The sequence below is a fragment of the Chionomys nivalis genome, chromosome 11 (assembly GCF_950005125.1).
Source record: "Chionomys nivalis chromosome 11, mChiNiv1.1, whole genome shotgun sequence".
Classification (NCBI taxonomy): Eukaryota; Metazoa; Chordata; class Mammalia; order Rodentia; family Cricetidae; genus Chionomys; species Chionomys nivalis.
The window spans coordinates 16,416,238-16,437,300 of record NC_080096.1 but is presented as its reverse complement, the minus strand read 5'-3'; the positions used below and the strand labels follow the sequence as shown (position 1 = coordinate 16,437,300).

Sequence of the window (21,063 nt, the reverse complement as noted above, 5' to 3'; positions counted from 1 at the left end):
TTTCTCTGTCTAATTCTGGCTGTCCTGGAACTATCTCTGTAAATCAGGCTGGCCTCAAATTCTCAGAGATCCGCCTGCCTCTGCCTCCCAAGTGCTGGGATTGTAGGTATAGGCCACCATGCCCAGCCCAAGATGCTATTTTGTTTTCATTTATGTATATGTGGATGTGTGCATCTACCACATGTGAGAGGGTACCTGTGGAGGCCAGAAGAGGGTACTGGATACCCTGGAGCTGGAGTTAGATAGTTGGCTGGGAGCCTCCCAGTATGAATGCTGAGAGTTGAGCTTGGGTGCTCCGTGAGAGCGCTGTGTGCTCGTAACTACTGAGCCATCTCTCCAGGTCCCAGACAGGACTAATTTGATCCATGCTGAGGAATAATTGGAGAATATTTCGTCTCTGTTTCTTATAATCAAACAGCTGTGTTTCTGTAAGAACAGAAAGCTTTGTATATACAACAAAAATCCTGCAGTTCCTAACATACAGGAGTCTCAAGCGTACACCAAGGTGTTCGGGGCTGCACTTGCTAATACTGTGTGGTGGTATGGCAAACAGTGTAAGGGCTGCAGTGAAGTTGCTTTGTACAGCGTGAGTGAGCCCTGCCAGAGGCAACTCAGGCTCATTGTGTTTGATTTTGAATTAATGTTTGGTGATCACATCTTTAGAATAATTTTACTGTTGCCAAATCACTTGTGGTCCTCACACTCAGTTATATGATCCATAGCTTAAGAAGCCTTGGTGGGGATGACTCAGAGATTAAAAGCACTGACGGTTCTTCCAGAGGTCCTGAATTCAATTCCAGCAATCACATGGTGGCTCACAACCATCTATAATGAGATCTGGTGCCTCTTCAGGCCTGCAGGCACACATGCAGGTAGAAAGAACACTGTATACATAATAAATAAATCCTAAAAGGGGGGGGTGGCTGGAGAGATGGCTCAGAGGTTAAGAGCACTGGCTGCTCTTCCAGAGTTCCTGAGCTCAATTCCTAGCAACCACATGGTGGTTCATAATCATCTATAATGGAATCTGATGCCCCCTTCTGGCATGAAGGCATACATGCAGGCGGAATACTGTATACTTAGTAAATAAATAAAATCTTTAAAAAAATTTTTTAAAAAAGGAGCCTTGGTTAGGTTGAGTCAAAGTTCCAACCCTAATCTGGTGGCTCCCCTGTGTCATGCATCCTTGAATCTCTAGGTTTATGTGGCTCTAAGTTGGGTGAGAAAGTCTGTAGTCTTCTTGAGTGGCTTCTGTGTGGTCAGGCAGAAGAAGGTGGCCACCTTATGCTTAGAATGGGGGAGCCCAGGGAGGAGTTCAGAGGACAGCAAAACTTGTCTGTGTGTGTCTGGAGGGTGGAATTCTGAAGCCAAGGCCCTCTTACTTGGCCCCACTGAACCTTGTACACCTTGCCTTTAGGTCCTGGAAGGAGACCAGGCTATCTTGCAGAGGATCAAGAAGGCTGTGCGGGCCATCCACAGCTCTGGCCTTGGTGAGTGAGCCTGCCTGGGGTCTGGGGCCTAGGGCCCAGCCAGGCCTACAACCAGCTCTGAGAGCCTTTCCTTGTCTGCAGGCCATGTGGAGAATGAGGAACATTACCGAGAGGCTGTGGAGGCCTTGGGGAATAGTCACCTGTCCCAGAACAGCCACGAGCTGTCCACGGGCTTCCTGAACTTGGCTGTGTTCACCCGTGAGGTGGCTGCGCTCTTCAAGAACCTGGTGAGGCTCCTGCTTCTTTTTGGCGGACTCAGGGCAAATCCAGCAACTTGTTTCTGGGAACTGAACCCAGGGTCTTCTGCAAGAGCAGCCAGTGCCCTTAGCCGCAGAGCCATCTCCCCAGCCTGAATCCAGCCTCTGTCTTCAGAGCTGACCAGTTGTGCCTCTTGGTCTCTGACCACCCCTGCGCTGAAGCTTCTCTACAGATCTGGCGCATCGTTCCCGCTTTGTTTTGAGGCTGGTCCCACTCCCGCCTTGGCCTTCTGAACGCTGGGCTCACAGTCTTCCCCCCGCCCTGCCCCAGTTTTGTCGGATTTCTAGTCTCGCTTTCCTTCAGCACCCCCAGTCCTCCTCTGGCTCTTCATCTCATGCTCTCCCTGTCTCTTCCACTCCCGCGGCTCTCCTTTGCCTCCTGATAGGTACCTCCCTGGACCCTGATCCCCTTGGGGCGGGGTCTCAACTTTTTGCAGGTGCAGAACCTGAACAACATCGTCTCCTTCCCGCTGGACAGTCTGATGAAGGGGCAGCTAAGGGACGGGCGGCACGTGAGTGTCTGTTTGGGGGAGAAGGAGCTGCTGAGGGTAGAGCGGATGTAGGGCTGGGCGGAAGGGGAGGGGCTGACACCGTGGGAGTCCTGCCTCATACTGCCCCTGGGTCGCCTGGAGGCCTGGCGTCTATGCCAGGCGCAGAGTTTGGCCTACAGTTTTGACTCTTCACCTCTACTCTCGGACTAAAGGATAGGTGAGCCCCACTTGCTTCCCAGTACTGGGACATGGAAGTTGAGGGTGCAGGCCCAGGGTCCCCAATGCCCCTTTGCTGTTCCTCCTGTACCTAGCAGCTCTGGATTCATCAGAGAGGTCCTGCGAATGGAGGGTGGCAGTGTCACCTCCCTGGGCAGTCTGCCCCACAACACATGGGGCCGGAACTGCCCTCATCTCAAAGTGACACCAGCGTGGGCACCTCCCAAACCAGACTGGTGACTTTTTTCCTCAGAAGATGTTGAGGCTGTCTAGAAGGGTGTGGCTAGCTGGGCTGGCTCAGGCTCAGGCATCTGGCCCAGGCTAGGCAGGCCAGGAGTCAGCTGTGTCTTACTGGTTTGCTGTGTGACCTTAGGGAGACTTCTCAACCAGTTTGTGTGTGTGTGTGTTCTCCCTGGTAAGAGGGTGGCCTCGTATCCAGCGGGGTAAATTGGTAGGATAAAATAGGGGTGGTGTTTGACCTTAACCTCCCTGCCTCATCTTCCTTGGCCCAAGACAAAACTCAGAGCAGAGCCCAGAGGTCGACTGCGCCCCAGGCTAGAACCCACCACATCTGGCTGGTTCTTGGCAACTCTGGGGAGAAGTTGGGGCGGGCTGAGCTCAGGAAGGGTTGGTTGAGTGTGTGCTAGTGGGTGTCAATTGGAGAACAGCTCTGGACAGCATTACTTAAGAGAGGGGGTCCCTCTAAAGGTACAAAGCGTACTGTTTATTACAGGGCTGACGGTTCCCTTTGGGCAACTTGTTCTTTTTTCAACCCCAGGACTCGAAAAAGCACCTGGAGAAGGCGTGGAAAGACTATGAAGCCAAAGTGTAAGTGACCTTGGAAGGGTGGATGTAAGGAAAGGGTGCTTGTGTTGAGGAAGTGACCTTGGAAGGATGGACAGAAGGAGAGGGTGCTTGTGTTGAGAATGTGCCACTCAGGATCTCTGGCTCCTGGGCCAGGCCTGGCTGGCTGCTGGGAGCTCTGCTGCAGGACAGTCCCATGGGAAAGGACCATGGGATGCCCCCCCCCCCCACCAGTGACCTTCTAGCCTTGCGGTACCCATGTGGACAGGGGCATTGCATCATCAAGATCACTCAGCCCTGAGAAGGAGGTGTTAGTGTCCAGAGGCTCAAAGTGACTGAGTTGTTAGCTCAGGACCACACAGCTGGGCAGCAGATGGTAGCTGAGGACACTGGGTTGGCCATAGAAGGAGAGAGGAGAGGCAGTGGCACGCCGCCCAGGCTTCCTGTGTGCCATACTACAGTTCTGCCACCAGCTGTGGGCCATCCCCGGGACAGAGGCCAGCCTTCCTAAGCAGCCTGCTTGGGCTCTCCCAGGTTCCTGTTTCAGAACCTGTATTCTTCCTTGTAAAAATGATCTTGCTTATATTTTGCTAATATATAATTTAGAAAAAATGGTGAAGCTAAAAAAAAAAAAAAAGAGAGAGGGAAAGAGAGAGAAAATTTGCTCAGTATGAATTTACATACATACAGTCCCAGAAACTCTGGAGGCACGGAAGGAGGATGACTTGATCCCAGGAGTTTCAGGCCAGCCTGAACAGTATAGTGAGATCCTGTCCCATTACCCACACACACAGAAAAATAAGAAAAAAGTTTAATCATCTTTAGGAGAGTATTAGGGTCACTTTGTAGGGAGTGTCTGAAAGTTCTCCGTTAGAAATTTAATTTATTTATTTATTTATTTATTTATTTATTTATTTATTTATGTTTTTTTTTGAGACAGTGTTTCTCTGTGTAGCTTTGGAGCCTCTCCTGGCACTTGCTCTGTAGACCAGGCTGGCCTCAGACTCGCAGAGATCCGCCTGCCTCTGCCTCCCAAGTGCTGGGATTAAAGATGTGCACCAGTGCCACCACCTGGCCAATTTATTTATTTATTTATTTTTACAAAACTCTAATTTCATAACTTAAAAAACAAGGCTGGGGGCTGGGGAGATGGCTCAGTTGTGTTCACCTTGCAAGCCTGAGGGCCTGAGTTCCATCCCCAGAAGCCATGTTAAACCGAACAACAAGCAAGGTGGCGGCTCCCTCCCGTAATTCCTGCAGCATATAAGTGGAGGCAGCATGTAAGTGGAGCTTCAAAGCCAGCTTCTGCTGCATAGCTAGCTTGAGGCCAGCTTGGGATACATGAGACTCTATCTCAGAAAAATAAAAAATAAAAAAACAAGATGAAGTGGGGAGAACCTACTAAAGCGTAGGAGAAAAACCCTTTCCTCCCCAGAAATGAGACAGTAATATTGTTTCACCTTTTTATTGTATATTCAGTGAACTATGTTGATAAGACTGAGATCAAAAATAACCATATTGTTGTGTAATCTGCTATTTTTCTTTAGAAAATATCCTGTCGGACTGGGTGTGGTTATGTATACCTATCATACTTGATTTGGGAGGGTGAGGCAGGAGGATTGCAAGTTTGAAGCCAGCCTGGTACATAGAGAGATGCTGCCTCAAAAACAGTAGCTGGGCCGGGCAGTGGTGGCGCACGCCTTTAATCCCAGCACTTGGGAGGCAGAGACAGGTGGATCTCTGGGAGTTCGAGGCCAGCCTGGCCTACAAGAGCTAGTTCCGGGACAGGCACCAAAGCTACAGAGAAACCCTGTCTCGAAAAACCAAAAAAAAAAAAAAAAAAAAAAAACAGTAGCTGGGCTTGGTGGCACACGCCTTTAATCCCAGCATTTAGGAGGCAGAGGCAGGCAGATCTTTGTGAGTTCGAGGCCAGTGTCACCTATAAAGCTAGGTCCAGGACAGCCAGTGCTATTCAGAAAAAACCCTGTTTCTGAGAAAACAAAAACAAAGCAAACAAACAAAAACAAAAGAGAGAATTAAAAAAAGAAGAAGAAAATACTTGCCTATTGCACCCTGGATCCAATACCCAGTGTAAATGGGTGTGGCCGTGGTATAGACCCGTAATTCCAGGAAGAGAAGGCAGAAGGGTGAGAAGTTCAACGTTACCTACCCCTAGTATAGAGTTTGAGGCTAGTCTGGGATGCATGAGACCCTGTCAAAAAAAAAAAGAAGAAGAAGAAGAAGCCAAAATTATGACCCATTTTCTGCATTAGTACGTGTTTCCAGACAGCACTAGTTAACTGGGGCAGGGCGTGCCAACACGGACATTCTGCACTGTGTGTTTAATCTTCCCTGTCATGAAGGACGCATCCTGAGAGCTAATATTTGCTCCTGTGCACAATGACCACTGCGGGACAGGTTCCAAAAAGCAGGTGTTGGAGCATTTATTGCCCCTCCGCCCCCTAGAGCCATGCACACCTGTCCAGGTCCAGACTGAAAGGTCATCCCTCCTCCTCTTATAGCTGTGAGCACAGGACCTCATCCTGCCTGGGATGGGGTGTGGCCATCTGCTCACGTTAGAGGTCCAAAAATGGGCAGTGGAGACCCAGGCTAGCCTTATCTGTCTGAGTTGCTGAGGGAACCACGTGACTCTTCTTCCCTTAGCCTTGAGAGCCACGTCTGCCAAAGTGGACAGAATCGCCTTTCCCTACAGACCTTTCCCAACCAACTCTGTCTTTACTAACTTTTTAGTAAAATTTTTTGTAAGATTTCAAAGGTGTGGTGGCATGCAGCTTTGATCCCAGCACTTGGGAGGCAGAGAGAGGCTGATCTCTATGAGCTTGAAGCCAACCTGGTCTACATAACGAGTTCCAGGACAGCCAGGGCTGCACAGGAGACCCTGGTTCAAACAAAACAAAAACATTTGTGTAAAGAAAATACTATTCCGTTGACAAGACATGGGCTGCCTAGGGTTAGTGATGCTCTGTTGATGTGGCCCTGACTAGGACCGTATTTGAGTGGAACATCATAGTGACTATGCACTCCTTTCTATGGGGGTTCCAGGTGTTGCCAGATGTTAGCAAACTGTAAGATACTGCATGGTTCAACCTACATGCAAGCCAGTCCAGGCATTAGGATGGCCTAGGTTCCCAACACCATCTGAATCCCTCTGGAGCCCATGGAAAGAAGGCACTGTCTCTACCTTGGATCTGATGCCCTCTTCTCAGATACCAGGCACACACATGGTACGCATGCATATACACAGGCAAAGCACTTATACACTTACAATTAAATAAATCTAAAATCAAAAGTATCCCATCTCTCTGTGCCAGATCTGGGATCAGAATAATGGGGAAAGGGCCCGAGAAACAGAACCCCAGACCCCTGTCCTTCTTAGCATTGCTCCAACAAGATTTTTTTCTTTCTTAATATTTATTTTTATTTTATATGTATGTGTCTGGGTGAGTGTCTCTGCGCCGTGTCCATGCAGTGCCTATGGAGACCATCAGATGCCCCTGGAACTGGAATCACAGATGGTTGTGAGCCTCCATGTGGTTGCTGGGACTTGAACCCAGGACCTCTGGAAGAGCACCCAGTGCTCTTAATCACTGAGCCATCTCTCCAGCCCCAACCTGTGATTGTGAACAACTTACTTTTCCTGGGTTTCAGCTTTATCACCCTGACTGTAGATTCTAACAGAGACAGTGTGGCTGTTTGTGGATGGTGGGAACCAAGATGGTGGAGTGGAGCTGAGCCACTGTGTTGCCCAAGACAGTGCCGCCCTCTGGGTGCTACATTAGATAGATATGGGTTCAAATCCCACCTCTGCCAGTTGACTTGGACAAGCCTTAAGTTTCTCATCTTACAGTGGAACAGCGTCCTGCCTCATATGCTTATCACTTTAGTGTGTGAAGCCCTGATACAGAATCAGTGTGTAAAGATAACAGTTAGGATGGGGATGTAGCTCAGTTGGTAGAGTGATTGCCAAGCACACACAGAGACCTGGGCTCATTCCCTGGTGTAATGCACACTTATGCTCTCAGCATTTGGGAGGTGGATGCTGGAAGGTCAGAAGGTCAAGATGATCTTCTGAGACATAGTGAGGCCAGGCTGGGTTATGTAAGACCCCGTTTCTGAGAAGAATAAATTAGCAAGAATCACCCTTAACGCTTCGGAAGAGCTTCCTTGGTGCCAGGAGCTGGGAAAACTCCTTACGCCATCACCAGGTTTGCTCTCCCGGCAGGAGAAGGCACAGCTGTGTCCTGTCCCCCCCCATAGATAGTAAATAAATGGATAAGCCACCCCAGGTCCAGGGCCCTGCCTTCTTTATATGACAAGAAGAGAAGTGACTCAATAAATACGGAAACAGAGTGGCCATGGTGTGGTAGCATCCACACAGAGGGCAGGGCGTGCAGGCAGTTTGATTTGACGAAGAGGGGGGCATTGGGGAGGTGTGCAGGAGACTTGGCATCGTCACCTAGCTCAGGGCCTTCAGGTTGGCATGTACATGATGTGCCTTGAGTCTTATTTCCCTCTCCTTCCTCACTGTACTTGGATATCTGCCTTTACCTCTCAGAGTAACATTGTGTCCCTCCCTCCTCATCTCTCCTGCTTGCTCAGTCTCCTATTTGTCTATCATCTGGGTATAAAGAGCCCCCCATTTTCCATATTTGAAGACTGAGGCTCAGAGGTGAAGCTGTATAACTCATTGGCTGCAGAGCTGGGATTAGTCCCACCCCATGTGCCAGCTCTGCTCAGGGTTCACATTTTCTGGGACGCAGAACTGTTAAGCAAGTGTCCCCTGTACTGGGGATTCATGGATGCCAGCCCCCAGCCTGCAATGCGCAATTACACTTTTGGCCGCTGTGGGCGGACTTCCTGGAAACAGTCCACAAATGCACCCACCATCCCCAAAGAAGAGAAAGTTACCCCTGGAGATCTGTTTGGGTACAGGGGGGGGAGGCCCTGGTTGTTTCATTCTTTAGTAGGGGAGGTGTGGAGGTTGAACCAGAGATTCATGATTGTTAGGCTAGCTCTCTGCCCCAGAGCTGCAGCCCTAGCCTGGGTGCCATAGGCTTTCAGAGCTTCCACTAAGAAGGTCTGTGAGCTCATGAGAACCAAGGCTCTGCTGGCCCTTTATCCTACACATCCTCTAAGTTCCTTAGCTAATCAGAACTCGTCACCCTTGGTCCCACCGGTCTTCATCACCTCTGACATAAAGTCTCAAACCCCTTTCTCTTGTTATAACTTAAAGACCCGGAAGCCTAACTGGTGGGAACCGGTCCCACTGTGGTCCTGCCTCCCCATTGCCATCGCCTCAGGCAATGCCACATCCCTGTCTATCTCTGCACAGCTCCCTGAGCCCTGTACCTCAAGGTATCCCATGCTCTCGCCCTCCTGCCCAGGCCTAGCTTCCTCCAAGCTGGGGTGTCAGGCTTCCAGTCCCAGCATAGACATATCTTTCCAAGTTTTCGTGACAAGGTCTCTCTTTTACTCTCCTGCCTCAGCTTTGATTTGTGTCTTTCTCCTCCATGACCCCCTGGACTCCCCAGATCTACCCCACCCTCTGTTGTTGCCCGTCCTGGCACACAGATGGCACAGGGAAGGGCTCTGTTTGCATGCTCGTGGGCCCATAGCAGGGATGGTGGATGGGATAAGGGTTGGTGACGCTTGTTTCTTTCTTTATGACCTAGGGCCAAGCTGGAGAAGGAGAGGGATCGAGCCAGGGTCACAGGGGGAAGCCATGGGGAGCTGTCCCAGGACACACAGCGAGAGCGGCGAGTCTTCCAGCTGCACATGTGTGAGGTGAGGTGTGACCCTAGTGAGGATGGGTTAAGTGTGTTTCCTGTTTGCCTCTTCCAGACCCTCAAGGCTTCAGTCACAGGCCCTAGGGCTGGCCAGCTGGGCTGTAGGATGTGACCAAGGTTCAGTGGAGGCTAAGAGGATTAGCCCTGGGGTGGGGAACCAAACCCCTGTCACCAGGATCTGGCTTACGTCAAGCTTCTTATCCTGTCTTCTGCCAGTACCTTGTCAAAGCTAGAGAGAGTCAGGTGAAGCAAGGTCCAGACTTCCTTCAGAGCCTCATCAAGTTCTTTCACGCCCAGCACAAGTAAGTATCTCCCCTCCTCAACCTTTAATGCAACCCTCTGAGATTTCAGACCCTCCAGGTCTCTGTATGCCTGGGCCTCATGAGCAACACTTCCATCACACAGATGCTGCTGTATAAAGCATTCACCATGGTTCAGACACTAAGGATTGAGCATAGTGATCCCCCCGGTCCCCCAACACCATTTAAGCATTTATTCATATATATGAATAAATAAATAAATACATGGAATATATATATATATATATATATATATATATATATATATATATATTTTTTTTTTTTTCCAAGACAGGGTTTCTCTGTGTAGTCTTGACTGTCTGGAACTAGTTCTGTAGGTCAGGCTGGCCTCGAACTCAGAGATCTGCCTGCTTCTGACTCCCAAGTGCTGGGATTAAAGATGTGCCCCACCACCGCCCGGCTATTTAGACATATTTTATAGATGAGGAAACTGAGGCCCACTTACTCAGTTGTCAAGGCTAGTCAGAGATCTGAACCCAGAGAGTCTCTCCTCTACAAGCCTGCGCTCACCCTCAGGCTGCATGCCCAGGGGTGCCCTATGGGGACCTTCTCCACCTTCTGGCCTCATCTACATTTCCATCCCTCCCTGGTCTCCTTGTTTGTCCTCTGGCCTTTCTTAGCTTCTTCCAAGATGGCTGGAAAGCAGCTCAGAGCCTGTCCCCCTTCATCGACAAGCTGGCAGCCTCGGTCCATGTGGTAAGTCTAGCCTGTCCCTCAGTTGTGTGCTCAACCCCGTGTCCTTTTGGGAAGCTGTAAGTGTGGAGAGCTGGCTCCCAACATAGAGTGAAACACTGCCCCAGTGTGCTGCATCAGGTCAGGCTCTACCCTGCAACATCCCCTCACTGCCCATGGGTCCTGTCCTCTGCCCATAGCTTCGGCAAGCTCAGGAGGAGGAACTGCACAAGCTGACCCAGCTCCGCGACTCCCTCCGAGGGATGCTGCATCTGGAGAGCAGAGAGGTCAGGCTCTGAATCATTCTAAAAGAGATGCCTGACCCATCCTCCCCACCCTGGCATACAGAGGGAGGGACGGAGGGAGAGAAGCCCCCAAGTGTTCCCCCCCCCCCCCCCCCCGAGGAGCAGTGCAGCACGGGGCTCTTCCCTCCCAGACACCCTGAAGTCTCCTTTGCATGTCTGAGGTGCAGGAGCACCCAAACCGGAAGAATTCAGGGGGCGGCTACAGCATCCACCAGCACCAAGGCAACAAGCAATTCGGGACCGAGAAGGTGGGCTTCCTGTACAAGAAAAGCGATGGGTGAGTGCCTCAGAGAGCTCAGGCAGCTTCCCCAAAGACACACAGGTCGGACATGACGGTTAGAGAAGATGCTCCAGTAACTGTTCTTCCTGTGGACCATTTGCCCAGTCTGATGGTATACGATTATCAAAGGACAACTGGGCATGTGGCTTTTCGCTAAAGGTCACTAAAGGTTGTTTTTCAAAAGTTGCAGCAACAGGGCCATCCCGTGGCACATGCCTTTAATCCCAGCATTTGGGAAGCTGAGGCAGGGATATCTATGAGTTTGATATCTAGCAGTAGTTAAGATTTACTTACCAAACCCTTAAGCCAGGCAGTGGTGGCAGCACACACCTTTAATCCCAGCACTCGAGAGTCAGAGGCAGGTGGATCTCAGTGAGTTTGAGGCCAGCCTGATCTATAAGATCTAGTTCCAGGACAGGTTTCAAAGCTACACAGAGAAACCCTGTCAAAAAAAAGAAAAAGAAAAAAAGAAAAAGACTTACCAAACACTTAATATGCCTTCATTCTTGCCCTCTCTATATACAATATACTGTATATACCTAGAAATATGCCTAGAAATGAAAACATCAGGGCTGCAGAGGTGGCTCAGAGGTTAAGAGCACTGACTGCTCTTCTGGAGGTCCTGAGTTCAATTCCCAGCAACCATATGATGGCTCATAACCATCTGTAATGAGATCTGGTGCCCTCTTCTGGGGTACAGGCAGAACACTGTATACATAATAAATAAATAAATCTTAAGGAAGAAAGAAAGAAAGAAAAAGGAAGGAAGGAAGGAAGGAAGGAAGGAAGGAAGGAAGGAAGGAAGGAAGGAAGGAAGGAAGAACATTGACTATGCCTTGGTTTCTGTGTTAACTTTTTATTTTAGAAAGTAAAAATTTAGGGCTGGAGAAATGGCTCAGAGGTTAAGAGCATTGACTGTTCTTCCAAAGGTCCTGAGTTCAATTCCCAGCAACCACATGGTGGCTCACAACCATCTGTAATGGGGTCTGGTGCCCTCTTCTGGCCTGCAGGCATACACACAGACAGAATATTGTGTACATAATAAATAAATATATATATATATATATATATATATATATATATATATATATATATAAAAAAAGAAAGTAAAAATTTAGAAAGACCAGTAAGATGGGTTAGAGCAGTGGTTCTCAACCTGTGGGTCATGACCCCTTTGGGCAGTGGGTCTCAGCCTTTCTAATTGTGCTTTTCTTTAACACAGTTCCTCAGATTGTGACAATCCAACCATAAAATTATTTCCCTTGCTACTTCATAACTGTAACTTTGCTACTGTTACGCATTGTCATATGTAATATAAATAATCTGGTGTGCAGGTAGTCTTAGATCACCCCTGTAAAAGGGTCATTCAACCCCCAAAGAGTCACAACCCACAGGTTGAGAACTGCTGCTTTTTGGGGTCGAATGACCTTTTCATAGGGGTCACCTAAGACCAACAAAAAAACATATTTATATTGTGATTCATAATAGTAGCAAAAAATTATAATTATGAAGTAACAATCAAAATACTTTTATGGTTGGGGTCACCACAACATGAAGAAGTATTAACGGGTCACAGCACTGGGAAGGTTGGGAGTCACTGGCTTAGAGGGTAAGGGTGTTTACTGTCATGCTTGACCACCTAAGCGCGAGCCCTGGGACCCACACGGTAGAAAGAGAACTGACCATCTTAGTTACTTTTCTGTTGCTGCGAAGAGATGCCGTGACCACGGCAACTTATGGAAGGAAGAGTTCATGGGGGTTTGTGGTTCTAGAGGGAGAGTCCATCGTCATCGCGGCAGGGAGCATGGCAATAGCATCAGACCTCACCACCAAGCACAAGGCACAAGGAGAGCATACAGGGGATGACATGGGTTTACCCCTCATGACACCTCCCAATCCTTCCCAAACACTTCTACCAACTGGGGGCCAGGTATTCAGACATGAACCTATGTGTACTGTTCTCGTTCAGACCACCACCCTGACTCCCTCGGGCTATTCCATGCCTCCTCCATCAGGCTAGAAGTTCTCAGGGTACCAGGGTCAGACCCTCTAGAATAGGAATTCCGAAGCTTGAGGCTTTCCCCTCATACTGGAAGCATCCTGAGGGCCAGAAGCAGTGAAGCACTGTGATGGGAATGGACGAGGTCATAGATTCTGCTCTCTGATGCAGGGGGATGAGGTGTGAGCCACTGGTCACCGTTTCTCTGTCCTTCTGTACTGTAGGATTCGAAGAGTCTGGCAGAAGAGGAAGTGTGGGGTCAAGTATGGCTGCCTGACCATCTCACACAGCATGGTGAGGCCTCTGGGGGTTCTGAGATCCAGTGTTGGAGATCCCTGCTAGGAGCAAGGACGGTATCCAAAGAGCCTACTTAGAATCCTTATCCCCTCCCCTGGAGGAACGGGACTTTCTTGATTATTTAATAGACAAAGAAACAAAGGACTCAGAGGCCCAGGGGGTAACATATGTGTCCTCCATGCTCAAATCCCCACAGATCAACCGGCCCCCAGTAAAGCTGACCTTGCTGACGTGCCAAGTGAGGCCAAATCCTGAGGAGAAAACGTGCTTCGACCTGGTGACCCGTGAGTAGTCTGTGCCAACCCCACACTGCCCAGTGCTTCCCCCTGAGAGGCTGTAGCCAAAGGCTACCACCGCAGACTCAGGACTCCAAGGGCCGGAGACTTTCAGGGTTTCACCTCCCATCCCTCTGAACATGAAAAGACATGTTGGGAAGGAGCTGACCTTTCAGGCCAGGAATGTGGTTGACACTGCCTGGCATGTGTGGAGCTCTGACTCCCGTGCTGAGAACCACATAAAACTAGGCTCAGTGGTGCCCACCTGCAGTTCCAGCATGGAGGATCAGAAGTCTAAGGGAATCCTCAGTTACATGGGGAGTTTAGGCTAACCTGGACTACGTGAGACCCTGCCTCATTTTTTTTTTAAGCCTCTTGTTTTCAGGGAACCCTCTTGGAAGGAATGGGACCCAAGGCTCTAAGACGAGGGACTGGTTGTCCAGAGGAGAGAGGCACAGATAGAGACCCTCAGAAGCCCCGACCTGCTGTAGGGAATCTAGGGCCGTGGGAGGAGAGTGTTTGCATTTAGCCTTGAGAGACCCAGATTGTAGCATTTATGAGACGGGTTAACAGGGTGGGAAGCGTGGAAACAGAACACAGACTCCCCCCATCAGTCTTACAAGGGAACTTCACATAGAAGTGAGAGAGAAGGCCTGGAGCTGCCTCTTCTAGGTCTGGACCTTGTTCCCCATAGTCGGGACCGTGGGGGTCTGAAAGCAGGGTGCTGTATAGTTGAAGCCGTAGACAAACCAGCTTGGGATCCGGTAGGGCTAGGTGAAGGGGGAGAGGCAGGAAGCAAAGAAACTAGAATGGGGTGGTAGCTGGAGGTAAGGGCCGTGTTGTGCTTGAGCGGGGCGTAAGGGGCAGGCTGAGCACTGACCCTGGATCCACGGCCTCATGCAGAAAGCCTTGCTGGGGTCCTACTTCGGAGATGACTTCTGGAGGTGGTGACGCTTAGGGTCTGGTCTCGGGCACACAGGTGTTTGTCCTGGGGAAGGCCTGCAGGATCGGTGGCTGATGGCCTTTTCTGTCCCCCACAGACAACCGCACATACCACTTCCACGCAGAGGACGAGCTGGAGTGTGAGGCGTAAGTGCCGGCTCTGGGCCAGCAGTGGTGGGGGCAGCGCATGGGGTAGGGAGCTCCGTCCACACCCGGTCTCCTGTCCTCAATACACCTATTCTGTCTGCACAGGTGGGTGTCGGTGCTGCAGAACAGCAAGGATGAAGCACTGAGTAGCGCCTTTAATGGGGAGCCCAGTGGCGGCCAGTGGTCTTGGGGTAGTGCCAGATTGGATTCCGAGCCCCAGGACCTCACCAAGATGCTGGTCGCTGAGGTGAAAAGCAGGCCGGGGAACGACCATTGTTGCGACTGTGGGGCTTCAGGTCAGTGGCGGGGAAGGTTTGGTGGGAGGTATGGAGAAGGGGCTCTGGGTTGGAGACTTTAGCTGCGCTCCTCGTTCCCCCGCAGACCCCACGTGGCTCAGCACCAACCTGGGTGTGCTCACCTGCATCCAGTGCTCCGGTGTCCACCGCGAGCTGGGCGTGCGCTTTTCTCGCATACAGTCCCTCACCTTGGACCTCCTGGGCCCCTCAGAGCTGCTGGTGAGAGCAGGGTCAGGGGTCAGAGAGAATGAATCTAAAGTAACCAGAGTGGGGTTGGTGGGGCAGCACCTGGGGAACTATGGGGAAGGGCTGGACCTCCGAGACTGGACCTTGTCAGGGGCTCTGTCCTAACACCTGATTTTACCTGCTGACTTCGATACCCTGTGCTGTGCCTCCAGCTGGCCTTGAACATTGGAAACTCCCACTTCAATGAAATCATGGAGGCCCGTCTGCCCTCCCACGGCAGCCCTAAACCCTCTGCTGAGAGTGACATGTAAGGACAGTCTCAGAAGGTTGGGGGGTTGCTAGCTCCCCAGTTCCCAGGGTCAGAAGGTTGGAGAGAAGGGTGCCCCCTGACCTGGAAGTCGCCAGGACACTAGATTCTCCTGGAGGGTGGTTCCAGAAGTTACTATGTGGACAAGCTTCTGAGGACCCGCGGTTGTCTGTTGTCTGGGTAGGAGCAGCCGCAGGAACTACATTGTGGCCAAGTATGTGGAACACAGGTTTGCACGCCAGTCCACACCTGATCCCCAGAGACTAAGGACAGCCATCTGCAGCAGGGACCTCCTGTCTGTACTGGAGGCCTTTGCCAATGGGCAGGACTTCGGACAGCTGCTACCAGGGCCTGATGGGCAGGTGAGAGCCCCCTCCCAGGGCCATTTCTGACCCACCTGCACTCACATGCCCCTCAGCCCTCTAAGACCAGATGTCACGGTTTCCTACCATCTGCTCAGATCTCACACATGAAGTGGGAAAGACAATAATAACTCCAGCCAAGCAGACCTAGGTCGGAATCCCTGCTGTATCTTTTCTTAGCTCTGCGACCCAGGGCAGTTACTTCCCTGAGTCCTATTTCCTCATCCATAACGTGCATTAACAATCGCCTTGGAAGTGGAAACGGGCAGGTCTGCTTACAGTGAAAGCCCCTGCATTTTGGAGATCCGTTCATGAGGGAGGAAGGATTTCAGAATGATCCCGTCAGCTGGAGTGACTGATTGGTCAGTTAAAAACTGACACTGGAGAGATGGCTCAGTGGTTAAGAGCACTGGCTGCTCTTCCAGAGGACCCGGGTTCAAATCCCAGTATTCACATGGCGGCTCACAACTGTCTGTAACTCCAGTGCCCCCTTCTGGTCTTCATGGGTACTGTATGCATGTGGTACACAGATATGCAGGCAAAACATTCATGCCCGTGAAACTGGGGTGAGGGGGGGATGTAGGTAATCTTTTAAAAACTAAACAACTGGATGTCTCCGGCTGAGGGTGTAGCTCTGTGATGGAGCGCAGTGAACCTAACCTGTGAGGCCCTGAGTTAGCCCCCTGCACGGGAGGAGGTACAGCAGGATGTTTCTGAACTGTGTGTCCGAAATCGTCACAGGCCACCTAGTGGATAGTAAGGGCATAGCACTTGAGTGAGGTGGGAAGTAGGACCTGGGTAAGGTGGGCAGCATGTGCACCCTAGAGTAGCAGGAGACCTCCCAAAGAGACCTCGGAGAGGAAGTAGGAGAAAAGCAGAACCCCAGCCCGATGAGGATTTGGGAACACCTTCTCCTTGGGCCAAGGAGGAACCACTGACTGCCTGGGCTTTCTCAGGCTTCCCTAATGTGAGGATCTGTCCGTATGGTCTCGTCTCTTGGGATTTCTGACCCCTTCATAATCAGAGATGCTGGGGCAACAAGAGTTCAGGGGGGCAGCACCAGGTTGAGGGCAGGTGACAGGGGAAACTCGGGCTTGTGTGTGTGTATGTTCAGGCACCCGGAGAGCTCGCCCTGCACTTGGCCATCAGAGTCGCCAGCCAGGCTTCCCTGCCCCTAGTGGACTTCCTCATTCAGAATGGGTGAGAGCCCGTCTGCCATCAGCAGCCTCCCTGTTCCCCGACTCCCTCCTTGTCCCTCCTGCTTTCCCTGGGACTCTGACCCCCTTACCTGCTTGTTTCCCTCCCCAAACCTCCCTGCTACGCCCTCCTTCTAGTGGCCACTTGGATGCCAAGGCCACGGATGGAAACACTGCCCTGCACTGCGCGGTGCTCCACGGCCAGCTGGACTGTCTGAAGCTGCTGCTGAAAGGGAGAGCTCCAGTGGGGGCAGGTGCGGCCCGAGGCCCCCTCCAGACTCCTCCACAGACCCAAGTACTGGCAGCAGGCACATTCCTACTCCTGGCTTGCTTCTGCGCTCCTCTGTGGCCTCAGGGGTGGGGCTGTCGTTTGTTTCTAAAGCCTCAGCTTCCTCTCCTGTCCAAATGGGAGTGTCACAGAACTAGTGAGCCCCCTGAAATCTGAATCTGGGTACAGTGATGGAATGGTTCCCTGCTTACCATACAACACCTGGCTGGTCCCATGATGTGGGAGCCATACTGCTAACCGGTGAATCCTCACAGCCTGATCAGATAGTTTCAAGTATCATATTCATTTTATAGATGAGACAGTTAAGACCCAGAGAGGTTAAGTAGGTCACCTGAGTCCGCACAGCTAGGAATTCAGAGAGCCAGTTTTCACATACCCAGACAGTCCGATTCCAAGGCCCCATACAGACCTCAAAGCTGCCTTGATTCTGACTATGGTCCCTGGATTTCCCCTTCACAGTAAATGATGCTGGAGAAACAGCTCTGGACATAGCCAGGAAGAAACAGCACAAGGGATGCGAAGAACTGGTGAGTCTGAGGGCAGCGGCCACCCTCTAACCCCTTCTTCACCCCTGCTGGCCCTCTGACATGGTGAGCCTTTGCTTTTGGCAGCTGGAGCAGGCACAAGCAGGGACCCTCGCCTTCCATCTCCACGTGGACTACCCATGGGGACATTCCATGGGACATGGCTTTGACAGCGAGGAGGAGGAGGAAGAAAAGGTAGGCCCAGCCCTTCCACTCTGGGTGGCATCAGGCAAGAGCCTTACCGGGCCTGCTTTGGGAAGGGGCAAGCTGAGCTGTGGAAACCAAGATGGCCTTGTCCCCACAGCACTGTCCTGTGAAGCCCCCAGCTCAGGCCTGCTGGGGCAGTGGGAGGCTGGACATCAGCAACAAGACGTATGAGGCCTTGGCTAGCCCAGGACCAGCCACCTCTCAGAGCCAGAGCGAGGACAGTCCCCCACCCCTGCCCATGAAAAACTCTTCTAGGGCCATACACCCAGGGCGAGCCGGACATTCCAATGGAGGTATGGTTGTCTGCCCGGAAGTATTGTGAGCCTGCCATTTATTGAGAGACTGCTGCCTGGGGTACTGTGCTGGGCATGCATGCTGCATGCCAGAGCTAAGAGTGGTTGTGCCTGCCTGTAATCCCAGCTCTGAGGAGATGGGAGCAGGAAGATCAGGAGTTCAAGGCCAGCTAGGCTCCGTGAGAACCTGTCTGAAAACAACAGAGCGAAAGGCAGCAAGCCCATTCCACCACCCAGGTTCCCTTAGGTCATCCTCTCCTTCAGGCAAAGGGAGCGATGTTAAGTGACATGCTTAAGCTGCCACCATTTGTGAAGCTTCTGTTGTGCGATTCCAGCCCAGGTTGGGCTTGCTCGGATTCTTCAGTGCTTCACTTAACCGAAAAGACACGTGTTTGTGGAACATGCCCTGTGGGAGCCCAGTGAAGGGATAGAGCCTCGGGAGCAGTCAGTCATAACGTGAGGCTCCACACACTGTAAAGTGCTAATACCGGGAGACCCAGGCTTGGTCCTCTGCAGAGTGCTCTCAGAGCACTGAGCAGAGCCTGGCTGTGCTCTTGGACTTGTGTGTTGGATGAATGAAGCTTGCTGCAGGAGGCCAGGAGAGAGATAATGGAGAGGGTGGATCCTGCTGGAGCAGGCAGTGGGTTGGGAGGGCTCCCTGAAGGAGCTATGCCTAATCTGAGCTTGGGGGGCTGGGCAGGAATGCCCGGGCTGAGGAGAGCGGGTGGACAGGAACAGCACGCTCATCACGACCCTACTAAATGAGAGTGCCGGGTGGCGCAGGGGCTGGGGAGCCGCGAGACAGCCATGATGGAGCCAAGAAGCCAAAGTCAGCTTTGGCGCTGAACAAAGAGGAAAGCATTTCTTTTTTAAAAGATTTATTTATGTATATGATTGACATATTCCAGTGCTCTTAACCACTGAGCCATCTCTCCAGCCCCACATTTCTATGTTCTTATCACAGGGGAGCAATTAAAAAACAAATGTCACTTTGTGGTTCTAGATCACTCTGACACCCCCATTCTGAGGTCAGAGTCTCCTGAGGCCTCAGAGAACCCAAGCAGCCCAGCCTCTTCCTTATCCAGCCTCACCAGCGGCTCTGTGGAACCTGGGGGGTTGAGCCAAGCCCCGCCTAGCCCTGAAGAAGGCCTCCAGGAGACACCAGGCACCTCCCGGCCTGGGCCAGCATCTGGGACCACCCCTCCTGAGCTGTACCTTCCCGTCAAGTTCAGGTTGGTATGGGCCTAGCTGTGCCGCTCAGTATGCCTCCTGACCTCTCTGAGCATGCTTTGGCTTCTCTGCCTTTGAACAGTACCTGTCTGCAGTCTGGGTCAGTCTCACTCTAGGACCCAAGGTGTAAGCTGCACCTTGGTGGAGCCTTACCTCCTCCTCTTCCTACCACCTGCTTTTTAGTTTTGGTTTGTTTTGGTTTTCTTTTTTTCTGAGACAGGGTTTCTCTACGTAACAGCCTTGGTTGTTCTGAAACTCGCTCTTTAGACCAGGCTGGCCTTGAACTCAGAGCTCCACCCGTCTCTGCCCCCTGAGTGCTGGGATCTACCACCTGCTTTTAAGTTGAGCCAGGAGAGCCAAGGAGCAGCCCGGGTTGGTGGGAGGACCCTTCTTAAGCCCTCATGAAATCTTCACCTGTCAATCCAACTGCCTCGCTTCTCTGCAAACCCTTTTTGTCTAGACTTGAGTCTGGGAAGTAGACTTGGGCGCATCCTCAGAGCCCTTTGCGGAGAGATCGGTTCCAGACCTCCAGGGCCTGTGATGACCCAGCCTTGGGACCTGGTGGACTCCAGGTCCCCTTTCCCACCACCTCAGCCTTTTTTGTCTACCCAGGTCCCTCTGAGGGGCTCTGGGCAGCTGGGTGACATTGGCCGTCCCTGCCTTCCAGCTCAGAGAGCACTCGATCCTACAGAAGGGGAGGTCGGATTCTGGAAGACGGTCCCTCTGCCCGGCATCCTCTGTCTAGAAGGAACATTCCGGTAGGAGCGCTGGGTGTGTGGTTTGAAGCGTAGGTTCCCGTGTTGTAGAACTGGTCAAGAGCAGGCACAGAGGGGAGGGAGCCCTCCCTCGCTGGTGGCAACACTATGGACCGAGATGGCCACTGTTAAGCTGGTGCCACCTCCCTGCTTTAGCCCAGGACTGCGTGAACCTGAGTGAAGCCCACCTAGAGCTATTTCCCAGAGGAGATGCAAAAGGCTCTTTAACAGTGTCCGCTTCATCCTTCTTTTCCCAGGTCGTCCTCATGGAAGGAGATGGCTCAAAGACCGGGGCTCTCGCGGCAAATTCTCTGCAGCTTTTGCACGACTAGCTCCTTGCTGACCCCTCTGCATGGCCCACACTGGACCCCAACATTCAAAGCGGGGACTTGAGCCCACAGAACTGGACCATGCCCCTGCCAAGGACACTGGCCCTTCTGTGTTGGCGCTGATATCCTGGGCCAGGCAGTCCTGAAGTTAGATCTGAGGATGAGGATGACTGGGCTGGGTTCAGTTATACAGTCACTCAGTCCTTACCGGACCAGAACTGTTTCCCCTACAAGGATGGGACCCACTTGCTATCTTTCACATCCGGGCACTGTCTTGTGGTCTAGTATTTTCGTAATGACTCCAGCTCTATGTCCAGACCTTTGCTAGGTACTATGGATGCCACATGAATAAGACAAGCATCCCACAGGTATGGTCCCTTGCTGGAGAGCTGGTCTCAAGAACTGACTTGGAATGAGCAGATCCTAAAGAAGGAAGATTGCTTCTGAGCCCCCAGGGTCAGCTTTTGCTCATCTCAGAGCTATTCTTTTATTCATCTCTAATAAAGGATTCTCGGGGGAGGGGCAGATCCTGCTGGTTCATTTATGGGTTCTAAAGAGTATCAGGGAAATGAAGGACTCTTGGGACTTGGGGTTCTTTCCCTGGCCCTGGTGAGGGACATGGCTGGTAAAGAGGAGTGGTCACAGTATAAGCAGGGAGTTTTTGCCCCAGGAGACGTTTGGTATGGCAAACATTTCCAACTGGAGCGTGCATCCCCGAGGTCAGGGATAACATCCCCCAGCACACTCTCTTTTGTCTGTTTGTGCTGCTGTTTAATAGAATGCTGGA

At 51.6% G+C, this 21,063-nt stretch overlaps 1 protein-coding gene across 1 annotated transcript in view; it reads left to right on the top strand.

Annotated features, from left to right (window-relative positions):
• The window catches only part of Asap3 (ArfGAP with SH3 domain, ankyrin repeat and PH domain 3), a 40,610-nt gene extending 19,809 nt beyond the window's left edge, over nucleotides 1-20,801 (top strand). Inside the window, exons 2-25 of the mRNA XM_057784252.1 lie at nucleotides 1,418-1,490; nucleotides 1,572-1,717; nucleotides 2,185-2,259; nucleotides 3,233-3,282; nucleotides 8,952-9,063; nucleotides 9,282-9,367; nucleotides 10,006-10,081; nucleotides 10,258-10,344; nucleotides 10,530-10,639; nucleotides 12,866-12,935; nucleotides 13,135-13,222; nucleotides 14,254-14,302; nucleotides 14,408-14,598; nucleotides 14,684-14,817; nucleotides 14,997-15,091; nucleotides 15,276-15,453; nucleotides 16,568-16,653; nucleotides 16,788-16,903; nucleotides 17,398-17,465; nucleotides 17,550-17,657; nucleotides 17,767-17,962; nucleotides 18,966-19,194; nucleotides 19,860-19,950; nucleotides 20,205-20,801. Of these exons, the coding sequence (XP_057640235.1) occupies nucleotides 1,418-1,490; nucleotides 1,572-1,717; nucleotides 2,185-2,259; nucleotides 3,233-3,282; nucleotides 8,952-9,063; nucleotides 9,282-9,367; nucleotides 10,006-10,081; nucleotides 10,258-10,344; nucleotides 10,530-10,639; nucleotides 12,866-12,935; nucleotides 13,135-13,222; nucleotides 14,254-14,302; nucleotides 14,408-14,598; nucleotides 14,684-14,817; nucleotides 14,997-15,091; nucleotides 15,276-15,453; nucleotides 16,568-16,653; nucleotides 16,788-16,903; nucleotides 17,398-17,465; nucleotides 17,550-17,657; nucleotides 17,767-17,962; nucleotides 18,966-19,194; nucleotides 19,860-19,950; nucleotides 20,205-20,279 (2,589 nt within the window). The 3' untranslated portion in view covers nucleotides 20,280-20,801. The remainder of the gene's footprint in view (nucleotides 1-1,417; nucleotides 1,491-1,571; nucleotides 1,718-2,184; nucleotides 2,260-3,232; nucleotides 3,283-8,951; nucleotides 9,064-9,281; nucleotides 9,368-10,005; nucleotides 10,082-10,257; nucleotides 10,345-10,529; nucleotides 10,640-12,865; nucleotides 12,936-13,134; nucleotides 13,223-14,253; nucleotides 14,303-14,407; nucleotides 14,599-14,683; nucleotides 14,818-14,996; nucleotides 15,092-15,275; nucleotides 15,454-16,567; nucleotides 16,654-16,787; nucleotides 16,904-17,397; nucleotides 17,466-17,549; nucleotides 17,658-17,766; nucleotides 17,963-18,965; nucleotides 19,195-19,859; nucleotides 19,951-20,204) is intronic.
• The last annotated feature ends 262 nt before the right edge of the window (nucleotides 20,802-21,063 follow it).